Consider the following 19,682-nt stretch of genomic DNA (forward strand, 5'->3'; position numbering starts at 1 on the left):
TGTACTTTGCCCCCTTTTAAAAGTACCGCGTTTTCAATTATGTTACTAATCATTAAATGGATGCCTCAATACCATCTTGGAGGATGACAATTAATATTTTCCCCCTCCTAACAGTAATAATATACTTTCGCTCTTTATACAGTAAATGCCGTCTGCTTCAGCCTAGCTCACTCCTCTCTGGTGACGTCACGCGTTCGTGCAAGATCGGCAATCTTCGGATGGCTTTACCTAAACTGTATGCACCTTGAGCACAACGCGGAGTCAAATACAGTTTGGCAAAACTTAGTTCACTGTTGCTAACCATACGACAAGATTCTTTGTAGACTACAAAGCTGTTCCTAAATCAGCTATTTTCGATAAAGATTTCGAAGGAAACCTGGCTGATAGAGGCTTGGATCAACAAGGACTGACAGAGGTAGACACTTTGCGATACGTTCCAGTTCTTCTTCTTGGGAAGACGAGGATATCAGAATAGATATACAGGTACAGTCAAATTTATTTGTAGACACTTCATTGCTTCAAAACACTTTTTCCCGTACTGTGATTGCACTCGTCAATGCTTTATAAAAAAATGATCGGGAGGGTTGTTTAAGTGTAAAGTTAGAGCCAAAAATACCATAAATTGGGCCTTTGTGAAAATTGTAGGTGTTTGTGTGTGAAACATGGTGTCAAATGAATATCCAATTTCTGAGTGCAATGGCGATTTTGACCTTAGGCTTAATGTAATTCATTCTAGAAAATACTATCGGTTTATGCATTTGTGCCTAGTAAACATGATCCAAACCCTATCACTTGCAAGAAACGCCGAAGTTAGAGATTCGATTCTTGCTGCACCTTGGACGAGATTAGATTTTGATGTCCTCTGAACCGAATTCGACGTGACGTAAATTTTAGACTCTTAGGTTATACTTAGGTTTAACACTAGCAACTGCCAGGGTAGGGAGCAATTAGTGAAAGTAAGTTTTTAATCTTGATCTGTAATTTGTCATTTTCTTATATTGTACAGTGAAGTCAGTATATTTTGTGTTGACTGCAGCGTGTGGATGTATTGTTATTGTAGTCCAAGTTTAGATTGTTTAATTCCTAATTAATCAAGGTACACAGCCATTTTTTTTACATGTGGTTCTATTTCTATTCATGCCTGTTAACACATACTTCACAGTTTTACTGAGTACATTACTACGTCTTGTTTGAAGAACGATTTTCTATTTCATAGCTTGAGAGCAGCTATTCGTTTGCTGTCGTCTTGGATATGGACTGATGCTGCAATCTACTTTATGTTTTAGGGCTGCGAAGAGCTATTACGTTCTTTAAATGGTTATGTTTAGGTGTCCTAACATTAATAAAGCATCCCTAAATGCTTCCATTGTTAGGTTAGGTTGGTTAGGTTCAGGGCTCATAGCATTAGCAAAATGCCCAAATGCTTCCAACACCTGATAAAATCATAATTTTTTCAGCAAATAATACTTATTGAAGTTTTTAACTATGCTAATTAGTTTCTCTAAGCTTCTAACTTCCTTCCACAATTATTTCCAGCATTCTAAGGTACTTCCTAATACTACTATAAAACTTGCAAACAATCATTAAACATTTGAAACCGTTACCGTTACTGCATTTTGATTAGGATGCATCATGACATTCCATCTTAACAGGTTTTTAAAATTCATTTGAAGATAAGACATTCTTTATGTAAATTTCCCTAACCTAGTAATAACTATTATTATTCTGACAGAGGGCACAATTATGAAAAGTTTTGGCGATGGATTTCACTCTGATTATGCCTTGTCTTGTCTTGTCTTCATAAAAATTATGGCTTGGTGTTCAATAAATAGATGTGCCTTGATAATATTTTTTTGTTAATAGAATCCTTGTACTGTTTTAAAAATACTAATTTATTGATAGTCTGTAATTAATTTGGTTAGTTAAATCAGTCATTTGGACCTTTGGAGTAGTTCCTATCCTACATCTGCCCCACCCTTAAAACATTCATACATTGTATAAATTAAAATTTTGACCGTTTCTCACTAGCTAGCGTTCACATATTTTGTCATCAGTAATTATCTTACGTATCACATCCTCATGAGGTCCCGGGTTCGATACCCAGGGGAGGTCTTAAGGCTTGGGCGACTGCCCCCGCCCCATCTCGGAGGGGCGCCAAACCGGCCATCTCCTTTTGATTAGCACCAAAAAACTGTATTTCTGATTACATAGGCGTGGCTATCTTTTTGTTTGCGTTTAATCGTAAGTTCAGTTTAGGCACAGAAAGGATAATCGGGACTGAAACTACAGTTTGAAGTGGATTCCGAACCACTATGTACCTCCACCAAGTGCGCGGCTATTTGTTTTAAAAAAAAGTTGAATTCATTGAAGTTACTGTTGCATAACATATAAGTATATTGTAAAATTCAGGCAGCAACTTAAGCTAAGGGATTCCTGTTATTTTTATGTCATTATGTAGGTATTAAATAAACACATGCCTACAATAAAGTGTAATTTAGCCACTTGATTTTTTTTTAAATAAGGCTATTATTATCCGTCATTAAAACAGTAAAGTTTACCATGCTCATGTTTCTTATTGGAGGGAGGTGGAAAGTAGGGTTGTTTCCGGTCCAGGAGATAAAATCAGTAAGCGTTAATGGGTTGTGGACCATAAAGAACCCTTTTGTCTGTAAAATATTTCAATTCAGTCCAGGAACCTTTTTTCCGGATCAATTTAAATGCGGTCCAGGAACCTTTTTTCAATGAAACAATACGCAAGTTGGACCGAATTTAGATTGTGGGTTCCGGTCCTGCAGACCATTCAAATTTATGGATTCCTGGCCCTTTAACAAACCTGGTAGAAAGACGGGGTGGGGACGCTTCGCCTGAATGAAAATTTTATCTCAAGCACATTGCACAGTGGTTCGGATTTCACTTTGAACTGTAGGTCCAGTCCCGATTAGCCTATCTGTGCATAAGTGGACTTAAACAAAACATTCTCATGAAGATATCGTATGCAAATACAATCTGTGCATTTAAGCAATAAGTATACACTTGAGACTTTATGAGAAATGATAGCAGTACGAGCGAAGGGAGCAAGAATTCCTTTATATTCCTTTGCAAACTGATTATACTAGGGTGAATCAAAAAGTAAGTTACACCCGACCCGTGTTCCTGTACTAAGAGAGAGAAAATAATCACGCTCGATGGCAAAACTGTCTGGAATGTTTTCTTCACGCACCAGAAGCAGCCGTGCTTCAGCTTGTTTAGTATGCGAGTCGTCCAGTGTGAGTACGGCGCGTCGTATTGAGGTGGCGTCCAACATTGAGGTGCGCTCCGTCGTCCGACTTTTGTGGGCGCAAAGGCATAATCGGAGTGAAATCCATCGCCAAATTGTCGAGGTGTATGGTGAGAATGCGATGTCATGCTCCACGATTGCAAAATGGTGCCAGATGTTCGAAGAGGAAAGATCGAACGTGAACGACGAACCGCGTGTCGGGCGGCTTGCAACTGTGAACACTATCGACAACGCGGAGCGTGTGAATGCAATCATTGTGTCTATGCTGATTCGAGATCAGATGGGTTATTGTAAACTGTGCTCTTGCTGGGTGCCGCGCTTGTTAACCGACGGGCACAAAAATCAACGTTTTTGATGCTGCGCTGTCATTTCTTCGTGGTTATTTCACGGATGGTCCGCAGTTTCTGAGCAAAATCATCACAGGAGATAAGTCCTGGGTGTACCAATACACTCCCGAGACAAAGAGGGCATCCATGGAATAGAGACACAAGGATTCGCTACCACCAACGGTTCGAAAGGTCATGCTGACGATCTTCTTCGATTCCGAAGGCGTTGTTTACAGTGAGTTTGTGCCCCGAGGAACAACCATCAATGCCGCAACATACTGTGAGATTTTAAAGAAGCTGAGAAAAGCCATTAAAGATAGAAGGCCCGAAAGATTGAGTGATGGGGTTGTTGTTCTTCACGACAACGCTACCCCCCATACAGCTTGTGTCACACAGGATTTACTGCAGAAATTCAAGTGGGAAGTGTGGTCTCACCCTCCCTATAGCCCCGATTTGGCACCCTTGACTACCACCTTTTCAGTCCTCTGAAACAAGACCTACGGGGTCAGCGTTTCGCGTCAGATGAGGAAGTGCAGGAAGCCGTCTCAAAGTGGTTCAAAGAAATTGGACGGAATTTTTACACACAAGGAATCGAAAAACTGGTCACACGATACGAAAAGTGCTTGGAACACCTTTGTGACTATGTCGAAAAAAGTTAAATGTTCATGCGTTTTTGTCCAATAATTTTTTTTCTTTCTAATGTGTTTTGTTTGTTTTTTACAGGGTGATGTAACTTACTAATATTACTTTCAAAGAGGTCAACTTTCTTTTCTATAATTTTACTCGTTCAGTGCCCTCTTTGCCTCGGCGCCAGGGATGACCTTCCCTCTTACAAGGTACTTCAATTGGGAAACCTGATGGTAAGAGACCAGTAGGAAGGCCAAGACGAAGATGGAGAGATAACCTTGAGATGAACCTAGAGAAAATCGGTAAAGATGGAAAAGATTAAATTGATCTGTCCCAGGATAGAGGCGGGTGGAAGGCTTATGTTGCAGCAGCCATAAACCTTCGGGTTTGACAAGGCTAAAGAATTAGTTAGCTATTCATAATATGTAAATTGATTAATATTATATTGTATTATTACACGAATAGCTAAAAGGACAGTTTAAGAACAGGAATATAAGAGCACGTGTTCACTATCTAGCACATGTGTAGTTAAGATCACCAAATTTCGTGCAGAAAACAATTGTCCTGGCAAGGTCATTAATGAAAAAAAGATAAAGAATTGAATATTTGTTGAATAAAAAAGAAAGGTCCCGTTGACGAAAAGTGAAGTTCCTGATTTATGTTTTTTGTATATTATTATAAGTAGCAGTGTGCATAAATCTTCTTAGGTATTGTCAATTTAAAGCAGCATCATACAAATGTAATCCTTGCTTGTTGCAAATTCTAGCCGAAACAAATAACCCTTGATTGCAATGCGAGCAATGAAATTGCCCAAGCATTCTGATTTTCGCACCGTATTGCAATGTTTAGTTGATTAGATTTGTATTAAGGTCCACAATATGCACAGAGAGCTACAGTATGGACGAGAGCTACAGTTTCTAGTGAAATCCCAACCGAATCACTTAATGAAATTTTATACCTCGACCGTGGATGGAAGCCAGGACCCCTTGATATCAGGTTTACGGCTAGACTATCGGGACTGGAAGCCCAATTTTTATGTTAGCATTTAAGAATCAGGTAGTTCGTGTATTCTTTTTATTCTATATCATCGTATTTGTCCATCACGAATATTTGCAGCGATAAGAATAGATATAACGACGAAGCCAATGAGAGAACATCGCTAACACTCGTGTAATTGTGGGTATACTCCAAACAGAAAAGAAACATAACGCTTCTTTAGATTTTGAACGTCGTACTACTTATTCATGTGAAATTCATTTGTCACGCCTACTAGACCTATTCAGAAACTGTATATGCCAACAATCAAAGAACAATCTCACAGTCACTGAATACATTCACCTACCAGACAAGCACCAGATTTCGTAGCAAGTTTGGCGACTAGATTTTCCAATTACTTAGTATCAAATAAATGATCAATAGCCACTGTTATTCAGACATATCTGCATCTGTTCTCCCCCTATTTAATTTTACAACACATCATAAATAAGGTAACCTTGCGATTGATAGAAGTTGTATAATGCAAAATGGAAAATTCTACTTTTTAAGTTTTCGATCGAAATGCATCTAACGTATTACAAAAATCTAGGGGGCTACAGGGGGGGGGGGCTGATGGGGCGGCTAAAAATATCTCATAATTAGGAACCGGATTTTTATGCACTATAAAAAAACGTGAAAATATGCATGCATCTATGAAGAGAAAACTTGCAAAATATGCATTACAATATGCACACAAAATTTTCATTGAGGGTGTAAAAACCGATTCCACACAACTTTTTAACTAACAAATAAAACGTTCAAATTACATTACGTATATGTAATTTTAATGAAAAGACTAAAAAAAATGACTACAAAATATACAGTAGAGGAACTTTTACTCGTTAGGAAGAGGATGTGAGGTGCTCACATTCAATTTTCCAAGGCTTCGGATTCTCTTCTGTTATAATAATAATAATGGAAACAGACGAATTTCCAAAACACAACAACCCATATGCATTTGCATGAAAATACGGTTCCTATTCATATTACCATTTCGAACCTTCGTATTAAAGGCTTCGTTTTCGTCGAAGACGAGAAATGTAATCTAGAGTCATTTTAAGGTGAACTTTCAGTTACCTCTTTGTTTTTTCCAGAGATCTTTACTGCTTTCATTTTAAAAAAATGATTTTCTCAATTTCGGGAGGGGCTGCAACCCCATCAGCCCCCCTCTGTGTACGCCAATGCCAGCACACCTGCTGTGCTTTCTTTCAGCAAGTAACGAACGAATCTAATCGCATGGTCCGTACCACCTCTTCCTGCGTTGGTGTAACCAAGTTGGAGGGAAAATTCTGAAGGAGAAAGTCTGCTCAACTCTCACTGAGAGCGCCGACAGGAAGTGACCAGCACCAAGTGTTCCCGCCTAATGACTAAGGTCTGCAAGCTGCAAGAGGTAAGGCACACTCCTTGCTTTTTTAGTCTTCCACCGGGATATGAGAACAAAACCGTGACAGATCAGAACAGAACTGTGTTCTCAACCAACGAATATGCAAGTAGGTTACAGTTAGGTTGATGCAAATTAAAATCCTGTATATTGATTGATGAGTGGCGTCTAGTGGAATTGTAAAAAAATATAGGTTAAGTTCGGTACAATTATTTTGTGGAACAAATTTCCTTGCGCCTCTAAAATTGGCGTTTAAATATGATCAGACCTTTTCTTTAAGTTAATTAGTGAAATATCATTAACATACACCCATAGGCGCCGATTCCATGGAGCTTGGGGGCCTCGAGACCCCTAGTGTTAACGATATGGGGCAGAACCCCTCAAATAATTTTGCTTAAGAGGATCTAATGTATTATTTTGCTTCTCTTGTAAAGTTTACTCTGAATTGTGCCACATGAACTTAACTTTAAATACACATTTGAAATGTTCTAGACCATCAACTTTGGGGGGCTGAGACCGCTAAATCATCAACTTTGGGGGAGGGGGCTATGACCAGAGGCAGCAAAACACATGACTTATTACTATATTCTAAGTATGTAATTATGAGTATTGTTAAAAGTTTTACTAAAAAGAGTTTCAAAAGACGATGTGCATGAACTAGGGGAGTGGATGGGACGTTCGGGCTACAAATGGCTCTCACATGACATTCAGAACGAGATCATTGATATGTTAGGGAGATCTGTTTTGCGCTCCGTGGTAGCAGATATTAAAAGTCGGGAATATTTTGCTATTATGGTTGACGAAACTTGTGACATATCCATCCGTGGACAATTAATATTCTGCATTCGAACTGTGAATAAAAATTTTGATATTTTTGAGGAATTCATGGGCTTTTATGAGATTCCGAACACTGAGGCCAAAACTTTAAAAAGGGAGAGAGTGAGTCATTCATTAATTTAATTTATTTCAATGATCAGAGCCCCCCAATAATTTTGACAAGTCGGCGCCCCTGTATACACCCGACACGAATGTGTATTCCCTAGAGACAGAGAATACAGACACCCCTGTTATGCACGTGGCTTGGAACTTGGAAGGAACTAATTTCTAAAATTCGTTTCTTTCTTTGCGCTTTCTACGAACGTTTGCTCTTTCTTATTCAAGACACTTGGTGGCCGAGCGCGTTGAGTGATCGTCTCACGATCTCGACACAGCAGGTTCCAGGTTCGAGTCCCAGCATTATGTCTCTATCAATTTCCTGTATGCGTCCTTCATGTTTATCGTAATGATTTGCCAAAAGTAGTAAGTAGCAAAACGACAATCAATAATCAATACACGACATTCTTACAATCTTGCATCAGTGCGGCCAGCTTTATCCCCGGCCTCCGATAACACGAGCGCGGGCAGATTTCAAGAACATGCTTCTCTGATTGGCTGTTTCGAGCACCCGCCGTAACGCATAGGAAAAGCAACCCCTCAAGTGTCCAGTCACGTTACCTACTTCCCCCAGTGACCCAACAGGTTAGGTGAAGCTAGAAGCTACAACGGCTCTGGTGTAAAATCCAGCAGGTGTCTCGCACTTCGTTTGGTCATTATTTGGGAATTGAAAGGAAGAGAGTTATTCGATATTACTAGGGAGCGGATGTTAATGACCTAAAAAATATAGGTATATGACCTAGAGAATGTCCTAAGAAATGGAGAAAAATGACGAAAAGAATGCAAAAAATGACGTTAGTTTCAGGTTAAAAATTGAAATGAAAAGGAAATTAAACAAAATGCGATCTTGCTTTAAAAAGAAGGCGTCAAATGATACCACATGCACATTCAATTAAAATATGCAATGAGGATTTCCAACGAAACAACCGAATAATTTTAAAACAATTTAATGAAAAGGTCGTATACACTGAATGAATTGGTGTAAAATGCATTAATTTCCCGCATCTTTGCATGGTGATGTAGTGTGGTGTGTTTCTGTGGCACTGTAAAGAAGAATAAATTATCACGATCCACGTAAGACAATATTCGTTTAGAAATTTAACAAATTGTTAAATTTCCCCAGACGGACAAGTGGTGATTTCCTCCGACACAACAAAGGACTGTCACCAGTTCAGCATTTCTTTTGCTCGTAAATTGCCATCCTGCGAGATATACCGTGCGTCCATTTCGATCTTCAGCCGAGAGATCGGGAGAAGCGTGGCGGGCGGCGCTGACGGAGATGCCGACATTTGCGGCCTGTAATGCCCGCTTATTTTTATTTATGTTTCTTTATGCAGCATATTTGTAGAAGATACAATTGAACATACAAGTGTATCAATATACGTTGTATAAAACACACCTTATGTACATATAGTTAAATGTTCTTATTGGATGATAAAGTAACGGTAGAGCTAACGCCAGTGGACAGTGAAAGTCTTACAAATAGGCGGGTCGAAGAGTGAAATATTGAAATCACTTACGATGTTTTGTTTCCATGCATGCTTTTTGTATATTAATTTTTGTAATTTTGTCACTTTTCACTAATCGCGACAATGAGGGACACTGACAAAGAATACGCATACCCACGCCGAGATTTTAACCCGGAAATTTCGGTTTAACCCAGTGGCGCGATCGAAAGTCGACAACTTCATGTGGTCGGCCACAGAACCGGCGTCTGTTTATTTGTGTAGGTCAAAGACACGTATGGATTCAAGGACGTTCGGAAGAATGAGGCACCAGAGTATGCTCCTATAGAATATCAGTCTAAAATTATATATTTAAAACATGTAATTTCATTTATGTCACTCATAATTAATTACAAGTAAGATTGGGTATAAGATAGGCCCGTAGCCACGCAGGGGTCAGGTAGGGGGGAGGCTAAGTATTTGGAAGATTCTCTAGATCTTGACTTTATAAAGTTCTTTTCATAGGAAAGCTTCTTTATGAGTTATTTTGCTGCTCCTGGTGCGGCCTCCAGTTTATACAAAAATCTGTGACTTTGAGATCATCCACATTCCTTCCACACAGTGCCGCATCTACAAGCCGCAAAACCCGGGGCCCGGAGACAAGTAAGCCTTTAGGGGGCCCTCAGCCATTGACATATAACTTGACAAGTTTAAAAACAAGACGCTGCAATCCATTGTTTGAGCACCTCACATCACATTTCCCCACTCCATTGTCTGCGGCGACATTGGTTCGCAGTGTTGCCACCTGGAGGGAGCGGAATCGTCTGAGAATTTTCAACGAAATTTGAATGTGAAAGGCATGAATTAGTATCCTTTCACCTACGCTACCTATTGATTACACTAAATTCTAAATACATTTTGATATTTTCCCTTTAAACCTAAAATGAATTAAGTTATATTAGGGATATTTTTTACCAGCATAAGAAATGTATGAAATAAAACGATAGAAAAATTAAAAATATATAAACGATAGAACTGAGCTCACCTTCTAAATGTTTTCCAGTTCTCCTTCTTCAGTTTCACTCTCCCACTCATCCGAGTCTGTGTCTACCGATGAATCTGTGTCCGTGTCTGAATCGGCTTCATCAAGTCTAATTATCAATTCATCTTCACTCTCGTCCAAAAGTCCATCTCTTTCAAAGTAAGAATCTTGCAGCCAAGAGTAAAGAGCATGAACATTTCAATGCTTTAGAAAAGAACACAGGCAAGCGTGTTATCAGATTGCCTTCTCGTAGTGATTGTTGTACGATAAACAAATGGACCACTACCCTACTCGGTAAAAAAAAAACAACAAAAAAAAAACAGGCCACTGCTAGATGTCGCATTCAGAAAATAAAGTCATTCGCCCTTAGTTTCTCTTCGTTATAAACCTTAACGCACGTGCGTAATACTACAGTTTACGATCGGCGCACCGCACGCATTTTCAAAGGCCGGATTAAATAAAATGAACCACTGATATAATAGGAGCGTGCATGCACCGTCACGCTAAACAGTGAAAATCGTTTGTCATATTTGTTTTAGCTTAATTTTGCTGAGTTGGCACCACTGGTGCTCTCAACGCCAGCCCAATGAGTAGAAGAGTGGTGGGGAGGATGACGTAATATGAAGTGCTCCGCAGCGATCTGCGCATATCGGGACTTGTCAGGCTATAGTAGAGGGTTCACGTATGTAAAAAATAAACGTAGTTACTCAGTGGTACAAAAACGAATACAATATATACAGGTAAAGTTAACGTTCCCTGTGTACATAGCACCTTGCTATTTAGGCACGTTTAGGGCATGTGGGTGTAGGGCCCCACATATGTTCAGACTAGAATGAAACTATAATCGAATCAGGTTAGAATTTCACGAGAAATGCAGTGGTAGAGGTTCCTTCACCTATCTTTAATCAGGAAAAAGTTATGACTGCATGATTGTAATTTGTAACAAATGTATAATTTTCCAGGTGTGAGAAAACAGTGGCAGATATATATATCACATCACGACGGGCGCCGAAACCGGGTGGGTCAGGGGGTCCGGGCCCCTCCAGTTCTCGTTTGCCCCCCCCCCTATAGGGACCCCAATGTATAACTTTCAACATATTACATAACTTTTGCACACAGAAACTTCGCACACAACAGGTGGGAAATTACGCAGGATTCTGCTCTCAAATGCGCAGAATCACTCAGTTTGAATGTTTTTCTTCTTCCTTTTTCAAACCGAGAATGAATTAAGGAAAACGCTTGGTCTATTATGAATGCTATATTATGGCAGGCTGGACAGTTGGGGTGCCAACAATCGACCTCGCCTGGATGAAAATTTTATCTTGGGGCTTCCTCCTTTTTTTAAAAATAATATGTGTGAAGATATTAAACTCCTATAAAGGATTGTAGGAATAAGTATTATAAACCAAATATCATAATCATAGATGTATCCTGGTATATGTTTTGTTTTCAAAACTAGTTATTGTAATTACAATTTTTCAAAGGATAACTCAAGTGTATTACGTCCCAACTTAAAGAAAAAAAAATCCCTCCCCGCAAGCAGAAAGAAATCAGTATTTCAGCTTTGCCCCCCCCCCCCCAATCTCCGATGAAATCGGCGCCTATGTACGTCACCCCCTTCCTATTTTAAAAAAATGAAATTCAATATAGTAGACATCCGCTTGGAACACCCCTAAGCCTAACCTGTTTCTATCATGACCAATTGTATCCAACCTAACTCCTTACTTTTATAGCGGTGCTAAGGGACATTTGAATCACCCTGTAGATCTTTTATGTGACTTTGTCAACATGAGATGAAGATTTACACACACACACACACACATACATAATATATATATATAGGTAGGTAGAGGGGGGCCCTTTGGTAATATTTTGCGGTGGGGCCGGACAGTTGTAGATCCGGCACTGCTTCCACATGTGCGTCAAAGGTCAACAGGTTCCAAGTTTTGGGAAGGAAGGGGAGTTTTATTGCTTCGGCCGCGGGGTGGAATGTACGCTAGGCACTTTGATTGAATATTGTGCATTTTTTCTTGCATGTTATAAATATCGGTATCATCAAAAGTAGTATGCAGTGTGTAGTAAGGGATGATGTCAGTAGGAGTCAATTAACATTTCAAGAGATGTTTTAGAAGATATACCTAGAAAAAACTATAATATTTGTATGATATTTCTAATATTTCTAAATTTATATTTTATATTAACGTAATTACCCCCACCCCTTACATACACACACACAATTTACCTTCATTTAATACTGTTAAACTTTTGAAAAATGGACTTGGTTTACAAAGCACTCCCCTTCCCCCCCCCCCTGTTAACCTGTGAGCTCTCTCTGGAGATCAATTCTAGCTACGGGCCTGAACTATAAGATTGTTGCAGGAATGCGATAACGTGGTAAATAGTAGTTTTCTTTTTCTTCTTTTCTTTACGAACAGCACGCTTTTGAGATTAGAAAAAATGCCGTGCTGGCATCCTGTTTGATAAAAATTCTTCAGACGAGAGAAAGTCTGTTTTAACCATTAGTATCCAACAGCCTTCTTAACTTGTGTGGGGCTCTAGATTACTGGTGAAAACAAGGCCACCTGCTCCCCTCTTTCGACGACCGTATCTAACAGGAATCGTCAAATACAGTAATGTTTCTCAAACTCTATGAAGGACTTGCGGCAAACAGCAGGCAAATTGTCCATTACCGTGTTCATTATACTGTTTTCCGCAAAGTGGGGTCCAAGAATTAAACAAAAAATTACGAATAATCGCAGAGAACCTCTGCTTCAGAACAATTGCATCCCATTAAGTATGCAGAATGAAGAAGAAGAAAATAGCGGTGCATAACTTAATTTGCCTACTGTTACCTCTGCACGGGATTGTACACTCAACGGCAAAAGTAAGAGGCAAATTGTCCATCACCGTTTTAATTAGCTGTTTTCCTCAATGTGATGATCATGACTTATTATTAATAACTATGATGATTGTTTCTTTCTTCAATACTAGTTGTTGATTTCATATTTGAAAAGCCGCTGGGATATCACCGCATCTGCTCGAAATATGGGGAGGGGCTAATGTTAACATTAGGCATCTTGAGGGTATAGACTATATTAAGGTAATTACTCATTAATACAGGGTGAGTCAAAAGTCAGGTTACATAGGGATTTGTAGTATATCTTCAATGTGTGCACCTTGAACATTGATGCGTGGTGCAAGCGACGTTTCCAGTTCTCCAGAACCTTTTGCAGAATGTCCAGCATAATCATGTCTGCACATTACACAATGCGTTTCTTCAGATGCTGAATGTTCTGAATCTTATCTGAATAGAGGAGCGCCTTTAAATCACCCCAAAGGACAAAATCCATCGGTCTGGAGACCGCGGTGGCCACTCAACGAGACCACGGTGACCAGTCCATACTCAAGGAAACTGGACAGTCAACCATTCACGGACAATTAACGAGACTAGGAAAACGTCCCATGTAACCTGACTTCCGACTCACTCTGTAGAATATTTTGTCGCAACAACTGCAATTTATCTTATATTTTCCGCAATTTTGGATTCAAATCAGGATTTGAATTTATAAACTTTGGCTCCAGTCCTATCGTTTTGTTACTAAGAGACAATTGAAAGAATAATGGATATCGAGCATATGGTTGTGATTCCTCAGTGGTCCGTAGTTATAATGAGGGAAGAAGGTTTTGTAGCAACACCCGAAAAAAATGAGTGAGGAGGCAGAATAAGGGGGGAGCAGTCACCAGTACCCCTATATACCATACAAAAGTTTATATTTAAGCTAAATGAGCATTTATTTATATAGATTTTCTAATTTTTTTAGTGTCAGTAAAGGGGATGCCGGATGGGGGTCGGAGTATCCCCCTTCTGGCTTAGCCACTGGGCAAGCCGTGTTTAATTCACAACCATTTTAGCAGGATTTTCACAGTAGCAAATGAAGATCACTGTGTTTGTTTTATATAGATATAAAATATAAGAATTAATAATAATAATAATTATTATTATTATTATTAGTTTTCAATTTTATCACTCCAATAATCAATCGCCTACTGCTTCTTAAACGTTCGTTTTACTCAGTATACACATATTCATGAATTAGTACACTGACGCACGGAAGGGGGGGATCTGATGGGGCTACAGCTCCTCCCGAAATGTTGAGAAAAACAAAATTGTCAAATGAAAACAGTAAAGAACTAGGGAAAACCGGAGTAGTAAATTCAACCCCCCTCAAAATGACACCCGATTACCATATTTGTCTTTGAACAACTTTTAAAACGAAGGTAAAAATGGTAATAAGAAATATGTTTTAGTGTATCCCGCCCACATTAGAACATAGCAACATAGCTACGTAATTTCCACTTTTACAATCCCAGATCCCTCCGAAAAGAAAATCCTGCGTATGATAGTGAATTAGTATAATAAGTATGAACAACATTTGTTGATTCAATACAATATATATGTATTTATACTATATGTAGCGAAAATTGTTTGCATGCAATATATATTATCTCTGGGGAAAGAGGTGATTGTCTTTCAACCCCCACTCCCATTATTACCTGGAAGAAAATTTAACACTGCATTTCATTCAGGAAAATATAGTGGAAAAAGTTTAAGATTCTGAAAGCTTGAAACAAATCCAACGTTAGGGGCCTAATGGCTGAGCTAAGTTCCTGCTTCCACCTACTTCTATTTGACGCCATTCCTCGCCAACCAATGATTATTCGCTCCCTGCGATTGACCCACCTTTATATAAGCGCCTTGCAAGTACAGAATTTCCTTAAGGAACTTCCGTTTCTCTAGCTATCGAACAGATTCCTTTTCCTTCCAGAGCACAGAGTCTGAACTTCCTTCTTTCGTTTCCTTAGAAGCCCGCAAGCAATGTCTTGTCTGGTGGGAGTTCCGTACTCTTGTCTTAATGACGCAACAAAGAGGCGGTAGGGTAACTTGGGGCGAAGCTAATAAGTCCGTTTGTTCCACCGTTCCGAGGTGGGAGTCCTTGACACACTTACGGAACAAGAAGAAGCGAGCGTTTTCCCACTCTGCTCTGACAGTCTGTTAAATTGGGCATATTTTAAACGTCTGCTGCGTCAGTGTTGCATTGTGAAGACCTGGCAGACTGCATATTCGTCCAAACAGGTATGTTTGCAAAATATTTGTACTCTTTTAAATTGAATCTGAAGGTCACGTCTACTTTCGACAATGTACGTAATGAGTGTGTAAAGGTTACAGTTCACTTGTGAAGAAATATACACTATAGGTCAGTCTTACATGAGGTACACTTGGAATTCATACATAGCTCTTCGATGTTCGACACGTACATTGGGAATTTTTTTACTTATAGTTATTGTTTTTAATATTCGTTGTTCTTGTCGTTGCTTTTGTTGCAAAGTAAAAGAAATGTGAATATTCGAAACATACCGTTCTGAACAACAGCAATTCATCTCAAAACTAGTGGATATTTTAGAATATGGTTTTCGGCGCCTGCCTGTGCTCAGAGTAAAGGTAGCAAATTCCCTTCTAAAACTTAGCATTTTAATGTAAAAAGAAATCACACACATACATTCTCTGTTACTGCATATCTACTAAACATCATATAGCCTAAGTTGAGATTACTTATCTTCGTAAACGCTAGCAGAACTTATCCGCTACTTTGTCAACACCGAAATTCTTTGAATCATTTTGTTTCTTTTTACATTTATTTTCTAAATTTTCTTTTCTTATTTTTCTATTGTCTTGTCATTTTATTTGATTGTATTATTGTCGTTTAATTGTTTGAATGGTTTTTATTGTTACTAATTTGCACGTTTTGGGGTAAGGTGTTAGATTCGTTTTCAATCTTATCGACGGCAGTAGAAGACGCCAGAAAGAGGAGATACTGTTTTTCAAAAGGCGAACGTTTACTTCAATCTTGTCAAAATAAGCACCAGTATTATCAAATAGAGAATAGTGAGTTCCTGGTTTTGGATTTATTATCACTTTGCAGCTGCAAGTGAATCTCTAAGCGTATTATTAATCTAGATAAAGTTTCCATGTCTTTTTTTTTTTTCAAAAGAAAGAAAACAGGGGCAATGTTTCTGCTTTTCCCCTAACAGCCAGTTCTTCTTCAATCTTTCTTCTTTCCGCTCATGTACTCTGATCAGTTACAGTATATTAAGTAACATGTTCCAACTTAAGAAAAGTAATGAGTACTTTATCAAGGTGCATGTCCAAAAAAGTTCTAACAGCTTCCGTCCGACACCAGAGCACGCATTTTTTTACTGGTTCGACTTTACGCTCTTCGGAAAGGAAACTGTGCTTCTGTTTTTAATATACCCTAAAATTCCATAAAGGAGTGATCATATGAGGAATTTGGAAGTAGCGGCTTCCCCTTTCTAGCAACGTTCCTGTTCGACAGGTTTCCTGGCGAAGAGAGATCGAAATTATTTTCATCTCTGTACCATTCCTACCGTCGGCTAATAGAGATGTTGAGGATGAATGATGAAGAGATGAAAGGCACAAACACGCCACTGTCTCGTTGGAATTCGAACCATGTAACAATGCTAGGAATTTTTTGTAGGGGGCAGGTTGCCGATATAAAAATTGATTACGTAGTAAAATCAATAACACCTTGTATTATTATAACTGCTATTATGACTACAATTATTGAATCATTTTGCTCGAAACAAAGGCGAGCGAATACCTGGAAAAACGGTTGTTTTTTTTCAATTTTCAGACCATTACTACGCAGCTATTCGCATAAACTGATATGATTTCATTTAGTTTTCTTAATGTCGCTTTTCTTCCACTTTTGGCTAATCGTGACGATTGGGATGATAGTTAAGATGCCATGGATGAAGAATCAATCACAAACAGATCTGGACAACACAAAACAAACCTCTACAAAGGATTATGCTCAGTACTCGAATTCGGGAAGATGGTATCCCCCCATCCCAACAGCAAGCAAAAGGTGTGGGGGCGACTGACCCCTACGTCCCCCCTAATCGTCGCCGCTGCTCCCAGCCAATAACATCTTCACTTTCAAAAGCTGATTTTACTGGTTGTGGGTCCAGACGCCACAGCCACGTTAGCCTACAAAAATGGAGTATTAAGTGGAAGAGAGGTTGATATTCAAGATGTTGATATTTCACCAAAATTCAAATAATTTGTTATCAGGCCTGTAGTCAGAATTTTATTTTGGGAAGAGAGGTTTCATCCCTTCAGGAGCCGCCTTCTAAAGTCGAAAAAGTGGAGGTACTAAGGCCTAAAGATGAATTATTATTCTCAGTATATTACAACTTAATATACAAGATGTTTAATAATCCTGCTAATACAGTGGAGAATTCCCAGTGTGAGCGATTTCAGATGTGAATTTTATCAGCTATGCACAGTAACCGGCAATAAAAACGGGACACCTAGATCCTGAAATACCCGCTTCCCTGAAATGCGTTGTGTGTATTGCCTAACTCTGCGGCGATAAGCCAACTTCAGCAGCAACTTTTCAATAGGAAGTTCGGCTACCGTCGCGGAGTTAAGCAACACACATAACTTCAAGCAGTGAAGCGAGTATTTCAGAATCTGGGTGACACATTTTTATTGTCTGTTACTGTACCTACAAGCAGTGGCTCTGAGGTCTACCCAGCCTCTAGTAATGGGTATCTCCGGGGCTCAAGGCAGCCGAAATGTGCTGATCACATCACCTCCAATGGCCGAGATTAATTTGTGCGGAGCCCTGCATCCACATTCCTCCGTGTGCATACCATCGTAAACATAAGGTTTTTGCTTCTTCGTCAATTGTGAGGAAGTTAAGCCATGATCCCAACCCATGACCCAAGACTTTGCAGGGCTCTACTATAAATATTAGGTCACGTAATAATAATAATAATAATAATATATGTTACGGCCGCACATAATTCAGTAATGCAATGTTTAAACTGTTACATAATAATATTTTTTCTCATATTATGACGTCAGATCTGGTATGACGTAAATCTATAATTCTGTCGAATGGTTTTTGACTAACCTGCTAGTTTCATTCTGGTTGCTAGGAGATAGAAGTGAGTTGTTTTAAATGTTTGATTTCTATAGCGCAACTGAAGAAACGTTTTCGAGATTAATATATATTTTCCTGATTCTATTTTGTTTGTAAGTGTAAATTATATGGGTCAACATCAGTGGAAATAGTATTTAATGTTGACTGACAGGTAGTCTGAAGGGGCCTCAGAATAGACTGGTAATGTGTCGTTGTTTCCCGCGAAAGGAATGAAGATATAAAGGGTGTTCAAAAAGACCCGGTACCATTACAAATGTAATGTAGTACATTGTAATGGTACCGGGACTTTACGAACACCCTGTATTATTAGTGATACAAACCGGCAACGTAACAAATAATAATAATAATAATAATAATAATAATAATAATAAATGATCTCAATGTTAACGTATGCATTCATTATGTAAACACTTCATACATTTCTGCTTCTTCACAGACAATGGTTTCCACAACGACCGTGATGATGATGATGACCATCATCGCCACGACTCTGGCCTTTCCCTACGATCCCGAAGACAAGAAGCTGGACACCGTTCTCCCGCCAGATGGCACTTTCGAGGCTTTCTACCCGAGGCGTGCCTACGGTGTTCCCAACGGGTCGTCGCGACCCGCACACGGGCACGGAAGCTTCTACCAGCACCGTCCGGCAGCGCTAGTGGACGCCAAGAACTCTCCAGCCTACGGATATAGATTTGACGGCGTGCGAAGGTTTAATTTCGATTGAAGTTAACAACAAATTTATGACGCAATAAAATAAAAATATCGATACAATGTGTGTGCGTTATTCTTCATTTGTGGAAACTTGCATGTACGAAGCCAGTCTTAGAAGTAGCGAACGCTGCATATGCGCGGTCAATCGCTTTTAGTAAGTGTTCACGCAAAAAAGGTATTGATTAAAAATATTTGTTCGAAGCCCACTAGGCTAATCAGCCTGGAACTATATTTTAAAGTGAGGTTCGTAGTGTGCTTCTACTAGGAATCGAACCAGAATTCTCTTAATTACTACTTGCTGATACCATGAAATTGAAACATGTTTATTTTCTGTGTAGTTTCAAAGTGTTGTGTATTTTATTGCTGTACTTGGAGAATTAGATATTTAGGGTCTTCAGGATCAAGGGCGTATCCAAGGGAGAGAGTGGCTGTGGCTACAGCCCCCTGAAAATCCATAACGAAAATAAACTTGAAGAAAAAATAGGGACGTTACACACAATTTAAAACATTACACTATCTTGAAAAGTTAAACGTTACCCAAGTCATATTTTCTTCGCAATTACAAGTATACCACATTGTTGTGCGAAACGATTTTTTGCAGCATTTAGTAATTGTCCACCTGGTCTGCAATAACCGACTGTTAGTGCTACGTTATCATAGTGCATATGTTGCACAAAGCAGGTTGCCAAATGACAACAAAGAGTTTATAAAGCCAATCTTTGATAAAGTGTGTTGGGAAATGTTTAGGGGAAAACGGTACAGAAACAACTTCCAACATGTCAGTCACCATGGTTTTTAATAGGCTCAGAACATTACGGTCACACGTTGCAGAAAAATAACGATTTTCACTGTGTTCTAGATAGAATGAGTGCAAGACG

General features: G+C 39.1%; 1 protein-coding gene across 3 annotated transcripts; it reads left to right on the forward strand.

Annotated features, from left to right (window-relative positions):
* Positions 1-283: 283 nt before the first annotated feature.
* Positions 284-18,854, forward strand: LOC145988280 (uncharacterized). 3 transcript variants are annotated; one of them, XM_083123145.1, is made up of 2 exons: positions 284-483; positions 18,530-18,854. In XM_083123145.1, the coding sequence occupies exon 2, from the start codon at positions 18,533-18,535 to the stop codon at positions 18,815-18,817; it is 285 nt and encodes a 94-aa protein (XP_082979271.1). In that variant the 5' UTR covers positions 284-483; positions 18,530-18,532; the 3' UTR covers positions 18,818-18,854. The 3 variants fall into 3 exon arrangements, with proteins under 3 accessions (XP_082979271.1, XP_082979269.1, XP_082979270.1); XM_083123143.1 differs by lacking the exon at positions 284-483 and adding an exon at positions 6,595-6,655; XM_083123144.1 differs by lacking the exon at positions 284-483 and adding an exon at positions 15,046-15,200.
* Positions 18,855-19,682: the final 828 nt, after the last annotated feature.

This window comes from Lepisma saccharinum, chromosome 5 (assembly GCF_977018435.1).
Source record: "Lepisma saccharinum chromosome 5, izLepSacc3.1, whole genome shotgun sequence".
NCBI lineage: Eukaryota > Metazoa > Arthropoda > Insecta > Zygentoma > Lepismatidae > Lepisma > Lepisma saccharinum.

What these genes read in the sequence shown, in the direction of transcription:
- LOC145988280 (XM_083123143.1), top strand. Translation starts at nt 6,629, where the DNA reads ATGACTAAGGTCTGCAAGCTGCAAGAG. An exon ending in AGGTCTGCAAGCTGCAAGAG is followed by an intron (nt 6,656 to 18,529) that starts GTAAGGCACACT and finishes GCTTCTTCACAG; the next exon opens with ACAATGGTTTCCACAACGAC.